Consider the following 15,390-nt stretch of genomic DNA (forward strand, 5'->3'; position numbering starts at 1 on the left):
ATCGCTGATTTTTTGTTAATATTTTTTCAGCCATTTTATTTCTAGTTAATTTAATGGCACAGGGCCTGGTTTAAAGCTGCAGGGCTATGTAATGGTTAGGGAACACTCAATATTTCCCTTACACACAGTGGTATAACTATTCTGAATATTTTTCTTGCAGTTAAGTGACGTGGGCCTGAGGACCGATATTAGCTTTTCTTCCTATAGAGTACAGACTGTATTCACATATGATTCAACTGACATTTTAACTTGAAGGATAAGAGGAGAAAATCTGGATATTGCCACGATCCAGCCATAATCTGAAAGCCAGACAAAGATCAGGGTATTGTATTTTCATATGTATCATGATCTCTGAGTCACAAGCTTTGTACAATTCAATATATTACACTGAAGGCACATATCATATTCCATAAATTAATCAAACATTGGCTCACATACCAAGACTGTGTCTCACTCTCCTCATTCTAAAAATAACAAAGACAGTGCAGATCCAGGTAGGAATTTTCAAAGCATTTTTAGAATTACATCCTAACAAGCACTGGGTCCCGCTCCAGAAGTAAATACGTTCTTATATTTTCATTATCTGTAATTTCCAAGCAATTAGGCACAGGTAAGATAATAAAAACATATTCCGCCGCGTTTTTCTTTTTTTTAGTGTGTGGAATGTGATGAGTTCTCCAGCTGAGCAATATTATTTTCCTTACAGCGGATGTGGGTGACTGAAAGTATCAAAGAAGATACAGCCTTTCTCACTTTGCTGGGCCAGATTCTGACACATTCACACACACACACACACACATAATAGCAACACCTTCCTTAACCAGTGTTTGCACATAGACACATTGAAATGCATTACAGGGATTGGAGGCATATGAACAATGAGAGAACGCCTACAGTGAAAATATCTAAACATCTGTTTAACATCTCAGAGAAACTCAAACAAGGCGAAGAGGGTTTCTGGAAAAGTAGATTTCCTTTTATCTTTGTTTTAATTACAAGTGTCTCTTAGGACAGGCTAATAGATGAAACTTAAGCAATATTCCCCTTTATAAGGAGTGATTCACAAAAGGAAAGATGCTATTTTATACAAGAAACAAGTCTGCAATACTCTGCCACATAGCTGTGGCTCATTTGGTATTGCAGGTCAAATGCACTGTTCTTTGGTCCACTCCCTCGGTTTCTTCATTCTTGTGTGCAGCTTCAAGCCCTCACCATTCCCCTCCTGCTATTGAAAATAAACAAGAATCAGAGCCTCTGGTCCAACAAAATGGGATGGGCCCTGGGAAGAAAAGATCCCGCTGACGGATCGATTTTCGGAGAGAAAATACCGGGCAAACAAACTAAATAATCGAAATGATGGCACTGGCGGGTGAGAAACCGCATAGCTGAGCTCCCCTCATAAAGAATCCTGCCACGAGACAGAGTAGGCTACCCACAGCCTCCACAAGTCCCAAAAACTCTTTGAGCATATCAAAGGAGGAGGACTAGTCCATAGACCTAATCATGTGTGTTAGCCTACTTAAGGGCCTCTGACTTAGACGCAGTGCAGCGGACCCTTCCACACATATCAGCAGAAAAATGAGCCGCACTGGCGCACCGCGGCTCCGGCACCTGCTGGCCCACGGTGCAGAGGAGGCTCCATCCCAAATTGCCCCATGCTACATCAGCAGCCAGCCAGGACAGTGCACTTTAAACATCACGAAATCCTGAGCCACACACTCGAGCACAGCAGGATTAACTCAATAGGGAGGGCTTAAGTTGTTGCGGGCTCCACTTTGCAATCAGTCGCCCACCCCCACCACCCCAAAAAACAGTCATTACATTGAACACTTAACCTGCCTTTGCCGTCTCGACCAGTTCAGATGTTTCATATCGTAGTCACACTCAGGAAAACTTGGGCAGCTGGTATCAACACGATCCCCGAGTTCTGATAGCAGTCTTAACCCTGCAAAGCATTTCCATCCAGGTGCACGAGACCTTGCAATTCTATCTTGCATCCTATGTATGTGTGTGTTCCCTAGTGACTAACTGATTATCTTTAACTTTGGCTTGACAAGCATACATGTATGTGGATTAGTGAGTCAACAACTGTTTGTTTTCAATAAAATTTCTTTCTATTCTCTAGGCAAAACTTTACAAAAGGCAGGTTTTATTTGTTACCAATAACTATCACCTTGACTATGTGTCCTAATTAAGATGACAAGCAAAGTGTTAAGTTAACTTCAGCAAATTTAGTAAAACCTATTTGCTAATTTAAAGGTATACTATGCAGGTTCAGGTATTTTTGGTCAATGTAGTGCTCCCCCATATTTATATTTTACTCTTCTCGTGGCTTGTTCCTCTTGTACACAGTGAAAATGCTTTTGTTGTGGAGATTAAGGATTCTCCAAAGAGCTACACCATATATGGGTGCAATTTATTTTCTCCCTTTATAAGACAGGTAATTGACATTTCCATATTAATAATGGTGTATACTAGCATATGATTTTAGAGCTGCTAATCTTGTCAATGATTGCAGTTTGTTTTCCTGACATTTTCTTCCAGAGCCCTACACTGATGTAGTCCAGAGAATGTAATATTTACAACTAATATACTGTAAACTGTACCATATCCATGTCAGTCTGTCCCAATGTAACGGAAGTGCAGCCAACCACATTTTTCCCAGTGAAAACGTCATCGTAGATGTCATCTCATGTGGGAATAACTTGTAGGAAACTAGTTTGGTAAGAGTTGCCCAGTCATCACGTTGTTCATTTGTAGTCAATGAGGACTTTCATGTCCAACAATTTTAATGTGAACTTGGGAATTTGCCATTTTTGTCACTTGAAAGCTGCATGTCCTTCTTCCCTAATATTCCAAGATGGCACGGACGGACCATTATTTCCCAGGCAATGCACAACCTGGTGGCCTTGACACTTCACAGAACCTCAATCACATGAAAACACCACTTAGTGGTGTTACCAGGTATTGCTGCTGACTACTGGTGCTGTATAGGGAGACTGCTCATGGTATGTTAAAGGTTTGCACACAGACAGGCTTTTATTACCAGGAAATTATGTTGATAGACTATTTTAGGGTCAATCTTGTGCTTTCATAATTGTATTTTACATACTTGAACTTCCCCTAGGGATCAATAAAGTATCTATCTATCTATTTGCCACGGTCACTCAGCAAAGTAAACAGCTTAAGTAACAACTAACAAGTTGTGTCAGTTTAATACAGTAATATGTTTTGCATAAATGCCATGACTCCAATGTGGTGCCCTGATGAGCCCTTGGTGGCAGCTCTATGAAGTTTCTTTTAAAGGGAACAAGAAAATGTGTCCAAACCTTAAGTATTGATAGTGTTACAAATATTTCAAGATGTTGCTTTGAATGACATATGTGGTAATTATCCATGAGGAGATGGATCTTCCGGGTTATAATTTGAAATACCAGACATTGACCTAGTTTCCTGATCATAGGCCTACAGGCTTATAAAAGCTGGCATGTGTTTAATATAACATTGAAACCATGAAGCCTACTGCTAGATCTTTCCTTCACATAGTCCTCAGGACTGTTTTGACAAGCAGTTTTTGGATTGACTGACAAACTTTCCTTCACAGTCAGTCAGCCTTGCAAACCCACACTACTGTTTTACTCCAGGGGTCCCATTTTAACATGATGCCTGTTTTTTTATATACATGGTAGTCTACCTTTGACATGGTTTTGTGAAAAAAAAAAAAAATAAAAAAAAATATATATATATATATATATATATATATATATATATATATATATATATATATATATATATATATTTTAGACATCATTAATCCATATCAAGTTTTATCAGAAGACATTTTCCCCCTTCTCTGATGGACACAATGCCAAGGAACCAAGGAAAATTGTGGCTCATTAAACTAATCCAATAAAAATGTGTAGGACGGCCTACAATACATGTATCAACATTAAAATAATAATCAGCAGATTTATATACTTGGCCAATCTATTATTTTTTAGAAGTACTCTGACAGAAGAGTAAAACTCTCTGAACATAATAGATCACGGCTGCCTGTTAAACATCTTGGCCATAGGTCAAAAAAGGAACAAAGACCAACAAACTCCCAAAATTCAACACACTTTTATTTTTCCCATATTACTTTAATTAAAAGTTTAGCAAAGGCAAAAACTCAATGGGTTTCAGTTCAACAAAATACTAACTTCTCTAATAATTGGTATTCAAAGCACAGCCTTCCAAGGGATGGTCAAGTAATTTACAAAGAACAACCTTGATTCAGAAACAGTATTGTGAATTATACAAACGTAATACATTTCCCTCTCAGAACAGTTCTTCAGACAGCAGCTGAAACGCGTGGTAGATAAACAATTATAAAAACAAAGCAGAGAATACGGTTTCTTTAAAACACCTGCATCATTAAATACCATCCTTTATTTATTCGCCGGTAAGCTGATATTAAACAAATCAAAAAGGCACAAATAAGAAATGGACAGTGAGAAGCACTGGACTATGGAGGAAAAAAAAAATATATATATATATATATTTTTGCACACCTATTCTAAAATCTTTTCTAAGAATTTACAGTCACAGAGAAGTGACCTGCAGTTCCATCCAACTGCTATGGTGATGAGAATCATTTCGTTCTGACGGGAAGAGGGGGTAGGGTGATCTAGTTAGGTGAAATTTCCCTTGATCTCTCACTTACGTGAGTGAGTCACGCCTCACGCAAATTAGGGCAGGGACTTTTGAGTAGACAAGGAACTAAATGAAACCACTCTGAAAAGAACGACATGATTAAAAGTCAAGCCCAAGACTAGGCTGAAATTGACAGTAGAGCACATGATGGAGTCTTGTCCAGCCAACAGAAGAAAAAACTTTTCTCTTTTCATTTTCTAAGAGCACAGTTTGGTACAGTGTGTAACCCCATCCCGCCCCAAATAATTAACAATGGTGCCTGAGCTTTCAGGAATAAATATTCACAAAAAAAGAAAAAAAGAAAAAGAAAAAGAAATACACTACAAAAATAAAAAAACACCCTCTACTTTCTTGTAACATTGGAGGAAGTGAAGTGTCAAGAACATTGTACAGACATTGTTGTTGTAGGCTAACGAAGGACAAGTGACCTGACACACACACACGAGACACACAAGCGCACAAAGCCATCGGGGAAAAAGCATGCGGGGGGGACCAAACACAGAGAGTGCAAAAACTCCAATTACACATTGCTACGCTTCTCATTGGTTTAATTCGTTCGTTAAACATGGAAAACAAAACAAAAAGAAGTTCAGTCAATGACGTTTGAGATTGTGGAAATCGAACAAGAACTTGGTTTCATTTACTCAGCTGATATGCTGCTTTGCATCTGCTCGAAATGGTTATACTACATCGCGTATTAACAGCTTGCTCTTCGGCACCTTTGTGTAGTGTTTACCCGCTGGATAAAAAAAGGTTACTTCCTTTATTAACTATTCTTTAAAATAATGGCAGGGTATGAATGTTTGTAGGCTGGGGACCAGGACAGACTAGGCACGTTTCTGTGTGGCAGGAATATAGAACAAGAGAACGGAATTGGGATGTAGCACCAGAATGTGCTGACGTGAGGCTGATAAAAAGAACATGTGCAATCAAAAAGGCTATCTTCATGTTGGTGCTTATTTCGCACACACTCTTGAAGTCACTCTACTTCAAGCCACACTTCATTCCTGCCTTAATGGATTTATTTATTTATTTATTTATTTATTTTGATATTTTGGTCGAAATATGGGCATTATTAATGGTCTGGATGGGTAAAAGTTCAACATGGTCCGCTATCCGTAGATACTTTTTTTCTCTCTTCTTGAATTTCTCACTTCACGATTTAGTCGGTCGAGGTGATGATCCGAGTGAGAAAACGATTGATTTGTGAAACTTCTTCCACTTTGTGTGATCTGCTAGCAATAAGCTGCCAGTCACTGGCATTCAAGAATTGTGTGTGTGTGTGTGTGTGTGTGTGTGTGTGTGTTTATGCCATTAGCGGGATTTGCGACTCACAGTTTTTTTTGTGTGTTTAAAGGGTGTCATCGTATTCCCACACGCCTGCCAACCACACACACACACCAACTGAAATGCATACAGTCCCAGGTCTTGATGTGTCTCTAACATCGGGATTGGACAATTCCAGGCGCCTGTCCCATTGTTTCAATTCCCCCTTTTTTCTCTTCATGTTCGGTTTTGCTGCATTTTGCTTACCACTCCGCATCCCCTATGGCTTTGGAGAACACGTAGTCCCTCCCGTTCAGGTTCATGATGCCGTCTTTCAGAGTGAACTTCCATTTGTTCTTACTTCTGTGAATCTAGAAGTCAAGAAGGTACAGTTCAGATGGTTAGCATTTTACCTTGTCCTCTCATAGGGTAAATTGTGTACATAAAAGGTGGCTTCTTCCACTTTGCCAGATTTACCTTGTCATATTGGCAAACAACTACATTCTCTGTATCGAAAAGCTCTTGATCCTCTTCATCGCTGACATCATCGCTACTGTTAAGGGGTTCCTTAAGAGCAAGAAAAGAACGCCAGAAAATCAGCAATGCTTAAAAGCCTCCAAAGTCCTTAAAGCAACAGTCTGCTGTTGCTTACAAATTATTCAATCAAAATTATTAAAATTATTCTGAAACACTTATTCTGAAATTATTCTGAAACACAACCAATTTTGGCGAACAGAAACGGATGGTCAAAGGCGTAAAGTTTATAGACATTAAAGGTGTGGCCAGTCCACATTCACTCATTTAATGGCGCGACTTTTTGATCAAATGCTGGGTCCAAATGGGTTGTTCTTATGTTAATCAGTCATGTGTGATTTGGGTGCAACATCCTTCAAACCAATGATGAGTATGACATCGGTCATTCCCTTAACAGCAAACAGCGCAACTTCAAACAGCGAATCAGTATTTTGATAGGCAGCGACACATTTGAAGGAATCTACTTGCATGCGAGATGTTAACAAGAATTCCACTAAACCTTGCTATACTAAAACCTGTTTGTGACTAGCAGAGTATAGCCTACATGCATCTGCAACAGGAGTTGCCGTTTACATCTCATGACTGTCTTCAGCGGTGCTTTATATGCGCCTTTCGCTATAGACCAGGTTTTTCTTGGTCAGTAGCATAATGATTTTAGAGGGTGTAAGATAGTGTTTTTTAGATCATGCGCCAGACCACACCTCATGTCGTTAATTGCCACACCCCTGGGTGCAAGGTTTAATAAAAGTGCAGCGCATGGCAAAACTTTCCTCACTTTATTGAGTGTAGGATAAGAACTAGAAAATTCCAAGGAATAACCACTGCATGAAAAAGCAAAACATATGATGTAAAATACACAGTGTAAAAACAGATAATGTAGAGATAGTTACAACGGTTTTGCTTAGGTAGATATGGTTGTTGCAATGCTAATAAAGCTGTTTCTATGATGGTTGCTAGGGTAATCATGTTGGTTCATGGAAACTGACATAGATGCTTTATTTAAATGGTTGCTATGCTGATTGCTAGGTAGGTGGTGGTTTAATATAGTTGGCTGGAGGCATAGTTGATATCTGACAGTTGGAATGGCTAAACAGTTAAAGAGTTGAACAGTTTAAATAGTTAAATTACGTAATAGTGAATTATTGTAGTGAAGACTTTTATTTTGAAAAAGTTGTAGGCAGAGGAAACAGTTGGCAGGAGTCTTAGTTGATGACATTACATCACATTACATTACATTTAGCAGACACTTCTTGACCAAAGCGACTTACATATGTCAGCTATATTACAAGGGATCACATTGTCCCCGGAGCAACTTGGGGTTAAGTGCCTTGCTCAAGGGCACAACGGTGGAAGCCGGGAATTGAACCGACAACTTTCAGGCTACTGCACGCTAGCCCAGCTCCTTAACCACTGCCCAACTGACAGCTGGAATGGCTGAAAAGTTAAATAGTTGAATAGTTTAAATAGTTACAATATTTACTAATGAATTATTGTAGTGAGGACTTATTTTGAAAAAGTTGTGGGCAGAGGAAACAGTTGGCAGGAGTCATAGTTCAGTGACTACATTGAGTAATCTGTGGCGGGGCGCCACAAAATCAAAACCGCCCGCCACACATTAATGATCTATGTTGTACTATTTAAATTAAAGATAAGAAAATCATTTAATTTCTGCGCTTTTTACGCAAGCAGCCTTCCTTGCCCCGCCCTGCTCTCTCTCGTAACGAGCCGGCTGCCCCTCTTCTGAGTCTGCATGTGCATTTAACAAAACATGAACGATTGTTGAAGGATTGTTGTTGCCACATAGAAGCATTGCATTGAAGACGGCGGGCTAAATTTCTATTAAATCCACTTAGCACCGTGACTATGCTATTTGTTCAAAACTGCTGCATTAAAGCTAACTCTGCTAAGGTCTTATCACAACATAACTTAGTTTAGTCTCCTCAATGTACTAAGTTGTACAATCAAGCAGCATCTCAAAGCTAACGTTAGAATACTGTTTGGAAGTCGAGTTTAGCATGCTTACTTACAGCTGCTTGTCAATTTCGTTACTCATGCAGGGCTTATTTTATTGACTGACACCCGATGTAAATGGAAAAGTGTTTTCCAAGACTCAAAAGTGCTTGTCCCAAGGAGAAGTACGAACCTTTATTTTAACTAACTACATAGAAAACGTTATGAATTGCATCCACACATCAGCAGCCTTTTAACCGTGTTACAATTGCAAGGGTTCCCTTACGAACGTCTTAAAGTGACAGTCACTCAATTAGACCTATACACTACAAAGACAATCTTAAACCCCTTAACAACCCCAAAATTGTCCAAAACAGCATACCACCACAAATTCAACCGCTGACAACTTACCGTTGGAATGGCTGAAAGGTTAAATAGTTGAATAGTTTAAGTAGTTAAATTAGCGAGGACTTATTTTGAAACAGTTGTGGGCAGAGGAAACAGTTGGCGGGAGTCATAGTTGATGACAACTGACAGTTGGAATGGATGAATATTAAATAGTTGTAGTGAGAACTTTTATTTTGAAACAGTTATGGGTAGAGGAAACAGTTGAATAGGATCTGTAGTCTTAAGAGAGCCAGATTGTATGCTTAAAGCCTGAGACAAGTAGATAGTTTAAAAGCTGAATGTAGAATGTAGATAGTGTAATGGATGTTGATAGGCAGATTGTTTAATGGATGTTGCCTTATATAAATGCAGATTGTTTAATGAATGTGCCTTATATCCTTGTAGAATGAAGAGACACAGAGAGAGTTGGCCTAGTTTAGCAGAAAGCAGTTGATACAGGTGCAATCAGTTTAATTGGCTCTTTGAGGGGGCCTAATTGAGCAGCTGGCAGTTGATACAGGTGCAAATCAATTTAATTAGCCCTTTATGATGTAATAGTGCCAATGCAAAGTCTATGGGGAAAAATAAGCTCGTTTTTTGTTAATATCTCAAAAAGTATAAAGTTTACAAAAATGAAAAATGCATTGCTCAAGTGTCCTTTTCAAGAGCTACGTTACAAAGTTTGAACAAAGTTTCTACATTAAGCGATTGAAGCTGAATTAGACGCAGACATTTTGGTTAGAACAATAAGGAAGAAGACAACTTCAGATAACAGAACAGTGCATTTTTATGCACTGTAATAATAAAAGGAAGACGACGACTTCGGATAACACAACAGTGCATTTTCATGCACTGTAGTTAAGATAAGTCTTGTGTCGCTCTTTGCGCCACCTTGTGCTGGGTGCACGATAGGGACTTTAATGTACACACATGATTCTGAAACACTTCATGTACATACACATAGAACGTATTGAATTCAGAACCTATTTTCCAGTTCTCTGCCTTAATAGTAAATGCAATGCAGTCTATAGTTGAGAGGACTTGTCCCAACTTTCCCATAGCTTTTTAAAACACGTCCACCATTAAAGTAAAGGCCACCCAAGTCCTCAGGCAAACCCACCTCCTCCACCTGGCCGTCCTCTCCGCCATCTTTGTCCTTGTCCTCGTCTTCATCCTCGTCATACTCATCCTCCTCTTCCTCGTCCTCCTCCGAGGAGGTGTCCCCAGCACCGTCCACCTGGAGCATCATGGGAGGTTGTTGCTGGGCAGGCTGCTGTTGCTGTTGCTGCTGCGGCTGTTGCTGCTGTTGGGACTGAGCCTGCACCTGTGCAGCACTCACCTGGCCCGGCTGCGTCGTCATGGTTGCCGTCTGCATGACCTTCACAGGAGCGCCATGTTAGAGTATAAACAGGATTATGGGTGAACTGGACAACTAGACACGGTCCATTGGCCAGAACAACAAAACAATGTCAGGCTGACAACACTAATCTTTGAGGGGATTGATTAGCGACAGGCACAAAATTCAATCTATGGCCAAGTACAGAGTCTCACACAGAACTTTAATCCCAATAATACTATTGTGGTGCTAGTAAATAACACAAGATAGAAAGACAGGAAAGACAGACATAGAAATACAACATATAAAACAGTATGAAAGTATGAAAGATATAAACCAATACAAGAAATCACAGCAGTAGAGCAGAGAACATACATCCTTAGCTAAAATCTTCAGTGTTTGACCACTATTAACATGACAGATAGAGTTGTGTTTAAAGCATACCTGTGCATTCTGCTGTACTTTGTTCCCGGCGAGGACTATCTGTTGGGGCTGGATGATAACCCCTGTTTGTTGGGGGATGCCTCCTTGTAGTGGGGTAAGGACCTGCACAAGGAAACATGAGGTATGACATTAGACTGGTCCATAGCATTAAAGAGCTGCTGTAAACAACAAGCATAGTCAGCCCTACAGTGAAGCAAGGTCTTGCGCATTGAGAGTTGAGGTATGGACAAACCCACAAACACATAATTGCACATAACAGAGCTATTTTTACACAGGCAGCTCTAACACACTAGAGGTTTCCAAACCAAATGTAGTATTTCAAACCCATGTTTGTGTGGCTGGATGTAACGTTAGCTGTGTCGGAGTGGTGGGTACCTGCTGGATGACGGGGGCCTGCACTCCTGGCTGCATCTGAGGGAGAACCTGCTGCTGTAGCACCACCTGCTGTTGAGGCTGGATGATGTACTGAGCTCCGTTTGCCGCCCTCACCACCTGAAGGATCTGACCTGGTGAGGGATGGGAGTGGGTTTACATTTGGGTGATGTAGACTTAAAACCATCAGAATATTTCATGGTATTTCTGCAATACAATATGTCGATATAACAACAGTGGCATTCAACAGATTTTCTTCCCCACAAGAGACATATGCATACATCCTTGAGAGGCGAAAAAATACCTCATTAAACATTACACGCTGAGCAATTCTGATAATGCCACTTTCTCAGTTACCAATTTACAGAGCCAGGAGTATGTGTGAAGACTGAAGGCTTTGTCAAATAGTTTACTGGACTAGAATCGCACCGGCGCCCTTAATTATGAAATCAAAACAACCCTAGTCAAATTATTTCACCCTGCTCAAAACCTTAACACTCCCAAAACTAAAATTGTTTGTGTGTGTGTGTGTATATATATATATATATATATATATATATATATATATATATATATATATATACATATATATATATATAAAATACATTTAGCTTCAAACTATACAAAGGCCATTGATCCTTCTAGTCTTAGCATAATCCTATTAGTGCAAGGTGATCGTGATGTCTATACTGGGGACACCATGTTATATTAAGGCTGCAATTTCCTCATGTGTACCAGGCCATGGAGACCACAAACACAATACATGGGCACTACTGATACATCATCATCATCATCATCATCACACCCTGGTGAGTGTGAATTACCTTGACTGGTGATGAGCTGCTGATACGGTCCTACCCCTGTGGGCAAAGCCAGTGTGGCTGCGGTTGCAGCTGCACTCTGTAGAAAGGACAACGCAGACAAAAAAAACACACATATGAGCACATGAGCACATAGCAAGTGCTCCACTTTATGCTTACACATAAACCGCATGGGGTGAACAAATATAGATTGAGTTGGAGTGTGGCTGTGTTAACGGACATTATAAAACCAATAGGAGGTCTTCCTGTTCTACAGCTGACATGTAACTCATTAACAAATATATGAGTGTGTCTCTCTATTCATATAGAAAGGATTCTAGATGTCTATTCTGGATGTCAGAAAGTCTCTGACAATAATTAAGAGGGAACTCACATTAAATCATATACCCATTTATTTAGTTCAGCTCAGTATAAATTCATATAAATTCAAAGAAATGCAAGACTCAGAGGAAATCGGTAACTAACTGGCACATACATCAATGGCTACAACTAATGGAATATACAGCACCCTCCACATTTATTGGCACCCCTGGTAAAGGCCAGGACAAGAAGAGGTATACAAATGTCATCTTCCACAAGATCCACAATGAAAATAAACTATTTTTGCTGTTAGCTGATCATGACCTACTTTTAGGGTTTTGGCAGAGACATCCAGATTTGGGTTTAAAATGTCCAGTCATTTCATGGAGTTCATGATTCCATGAACCCAAATGAGGCTCCCAGGGCATTTGGATTAAAAAAAGTGTTTTTTTTTTCTTTCTTTTCTTCTAGACTATTTCTTTGCTATATATTGCAATTGGATTGGATAATCCAGGACATGGATTTCAGTATTGCTATGAGATGTATTTTTATTATTCCTTATTATTTTTATTTATTTTTTTGTTTGTTTATATTTGTTGATGGTGTGGGGATGACCCTTGCAAACAGATGTGGGTAACCAAATATGTTTACATCCCTCTACCCTCTGTGAAAAGTAGCCTAAGTGTTTTATAATGTTGATAGGCTAGATATCTGCTAACTATGAGCCATGAAACGGCAACATTATTATGTTCACTAACAGAGAAGTTTTTTTTTAACTGTTTAAATAGGCTATGTATCAGTGTGACTCGTTTTTTATGTGACCTGTCCCACCTCTTTGTATGACGTTTAGATGGGATGTTAGAATAATTGGACTCCACCCAGCCCTCTACAATGGCTATATATACCCTTACCCTGCATCTGTTCTGGTTTACACCTGACGAAGACCTGAGTGGTCGAAACGTTGTGCATCATCCACCATTAAACTGGGAGCTTTAGATACAGTGTGCGGATATCTCTTCTTGTATTAAAAAAAATGTCCCAGAATATCACAGCAAGGCTCAATGTTAACTTTTAAAAGTGGTTGTCAGTTTGGCAACCAGGCATGAGGTTTTGGTTGACAAAGCCAACCAAATGTGGTTGTCACAGGGGCAACCAGGGGTGACAAACTGGTTGCCACTTGTAACAATTTGGCAGCCGTTAATGTGGAGCCCTGCATAGACTCTCCACCAAACTTACATTTAGGAATGGGGTTCTTCTTCAGTATGGTTATTATTCTATTTACGCCAAACCCACCTTGAATGGGTGTTGGCAAACAGCTTAATTTCCATCTTACCATAGAACAAGATTCCAGGCAAAGTCCCAGTAGCATTTATCAACTTTGTTTGTTTGTTTTGTAGTTGAATGACAAGAAAGTAGTGCTGCCACTAACGACTAATTTTCTAACGACTAATCTTTTGACTAATTTTTCGATAAAGTCGACTAATCTAAACGACTAATTTTTTAAAAAATCAAGTGTTTGTTATTTTGTTGTGTCCGTTTTATTTTGAACTCAACTATAGGGAAAGCGTAAAATATATCACCCTACTTTTGTTAGAGTAAGTCAACTGTTGAAAAACATTATGTATTAAAAAAAAACACCCATTTAAAATGCTACCTTCAGATCTGATGTCAGACCTTTGATAGACTTTATTTGTATGCCAGTGTTGCCATGGACATGTGCTGTTTTTATGGAAGTTGCATAAATCCACATTGTTCTATTAAATGTAGTTTCATAATTAAATAGCCTTCCAATAGGTTGAATTGGAGCTTTGCTACCAACGTTTTCAAGTGGTTTCAGTTTCTCTTGCCCATTGAATGAACGCTCATAGCACCATTTAATTGTATGCCTCTATGTTTGATGACACCAAATTAGCGAGTATTTCCTACTTTTTGCAGAAGCGGTTTCTTGATCAATTGCGCAGCAAATTATCAGATGAAGCCCCGGGAATAATTTCGCTCCGCAGCTCTGGACCAGCAGTGTCCACGTTATGGCCGGTGCTGGACCGCGCGGCCCATAGTTTGAGAAACGCTGGACTTTGAAAGGCGACAGGAGTTGAGGACTTTGCAAATGAGCCTAACATCAGCATGTTCAAAGCAAGTAGGCTACAAGCACTTTGCGCGTCTTACCACATAGGTAAGATTTATCAGTTGGCTTGAACGCTAAAAAAAATATGCGTCGTGACTTATTGACCACGCAAATGACGCACACCTTGATTGTTGACATCACGAGCGGCGGCATGTTCGTTTTAACGTTTTTTTTTTTGTATGAATGAATTACAGTAATGACACGCCGTTGCGTTGTCAACGTGAGACACTCCTCACTTAATTTATTTCAATTTCCACAATACTATATTAGTCAGAGTTTGGACTAGCTCAACCTACTAGCTTAGCTCCCCCCACTTAGCTCTGCCTAAGAATGAATTGCGCTGAAAGCAGGCAGGCGCGCAGCTTTGCTGCTGGCGACAGTTTGCGTGCATAGCGGGGTTTAAAACTGCCAAAGTCTTAGTAGCCTGTTTAACATCCAAAGACAGTCATTGTACAAGAGTTAATAACATAGAGTTAATATAACATTACAGTGAGCTGTTTGAGACCAAAAATAAATAGGCGGTCAATAGTAAAACGACTTTTCGACTAAAAAAATTGCCGTCGACTAATTTTCATGGTCGATTAGGTCAACTAATCGCGGCAGCACTACAAGAAAGCCTATTAAATGGAGGTCACTTCACTTTTTTCAATCCTTTGATACTTTTATCTGTACGTTTCCAACAGCGATTTTTAGCAAGAGAGACATGGGTCCATTTCCAGACGAGTTTGTAATAGTTCCATTGTACCTTCTAAATTTTTGTAACACTAATATAGGGGCATTTCAGGAACCCATTTCCTGACTTAAAGTCAATACACTTTCCCTTATTCAAGTTGTGTATTCTCGTCTTTCCCATGGTGAAGAATGACTAGGGCGTTTGACCTCTGTGTGACTATTTGTACGCCTTAATGAAACAGGTCAGTACTGATTATTTTAAAAGAAGAGCAGTAACCAATATAAATGGAAAAACTAAATGGAAAAAATAAACGGGAAAAAGTTTACTTTTCATTTTGTTCCTAAGATGTATGGCACATTTGTTAACATTATGATCTTTTTATGACTTATCCTCAGTGTTTTCATTGTCACCAAGATAACATTTTTGCTCGTCTTTACCAAGAGTGCCAATAAATGTAGAGGGCGCTGTACTTTGTCACACGTTCAAA

The 15,390-nt window shown here is 39.4% G+C and overlaps 1 protein-coding gene across 6 annotated transcripts in view; it reads right to left on the reverse strand.

Annotated features, from left to right (window-relative positions):
- Nucleotides 1-4,106: 4,106 nt before the first annotated feature.
- gtf2a1 (general transcription factor IIA, 1) overlaps nucleotides 4,107-15,390 on the reverse strand; it is a 26,041-nt gene continuing 14,757 nt past the window's right edge. For 5 of the 6 annotated variants that reach the window (XM_048250159.1, XM_048250162.1, XM_048250161.1 and 2 more), the window contains 6 exons: nucleotides 11,809-11,896; nucleotides 10,988-11,118; nucleotides 10,613-10,714; nucleotides 9,953-10,210; nucleotides 6,439-6,528; nucleotides 4,107-6,332 (listed from right to left, as the gene is read on the reverse strand). In XM_048250159.1, the coding sequence (XP_048106116.1) occupies nucleotides 6,225-6,332; nucleotides 6,439-6,528; nucleotides 9,953-10,210; nucleotides 10,613-10,714; nucleotides 10,988-11,118; nucleotides 11,809-11,896 (777 nt within the window). In that variant the 3' untranslated portion in view covers nucleotides 4,107-6,224. The remainder of the gene's footprint in view (nucleotides 6,333-6,438; nucleotides 6,529-9,952; nucleotides 10,211-10,612; nucleotides 10,715-10,987; nucleotides 11,119-11,808; nucleotides 11,897-15,390) is intronic. The other variant, XM_048250160.1, reaches the window with a different exon arrangement.

The sequence above is a fragment of the Alosa alosa genome, chromosome 8, assembly GCF_017589495.1.
Source record: "Alosa alosa isolate M-15738 ecotype Scorff River chromosome 8, AALO_Geno_1.1, whole genome shotgun sequence".
NCBI classification, from domain to species: Eukaryota; Metazoa; Chordata; class Actinopteri; order Clupeiformes; family Clupeidae; genus Alosa; species Alosa alosa.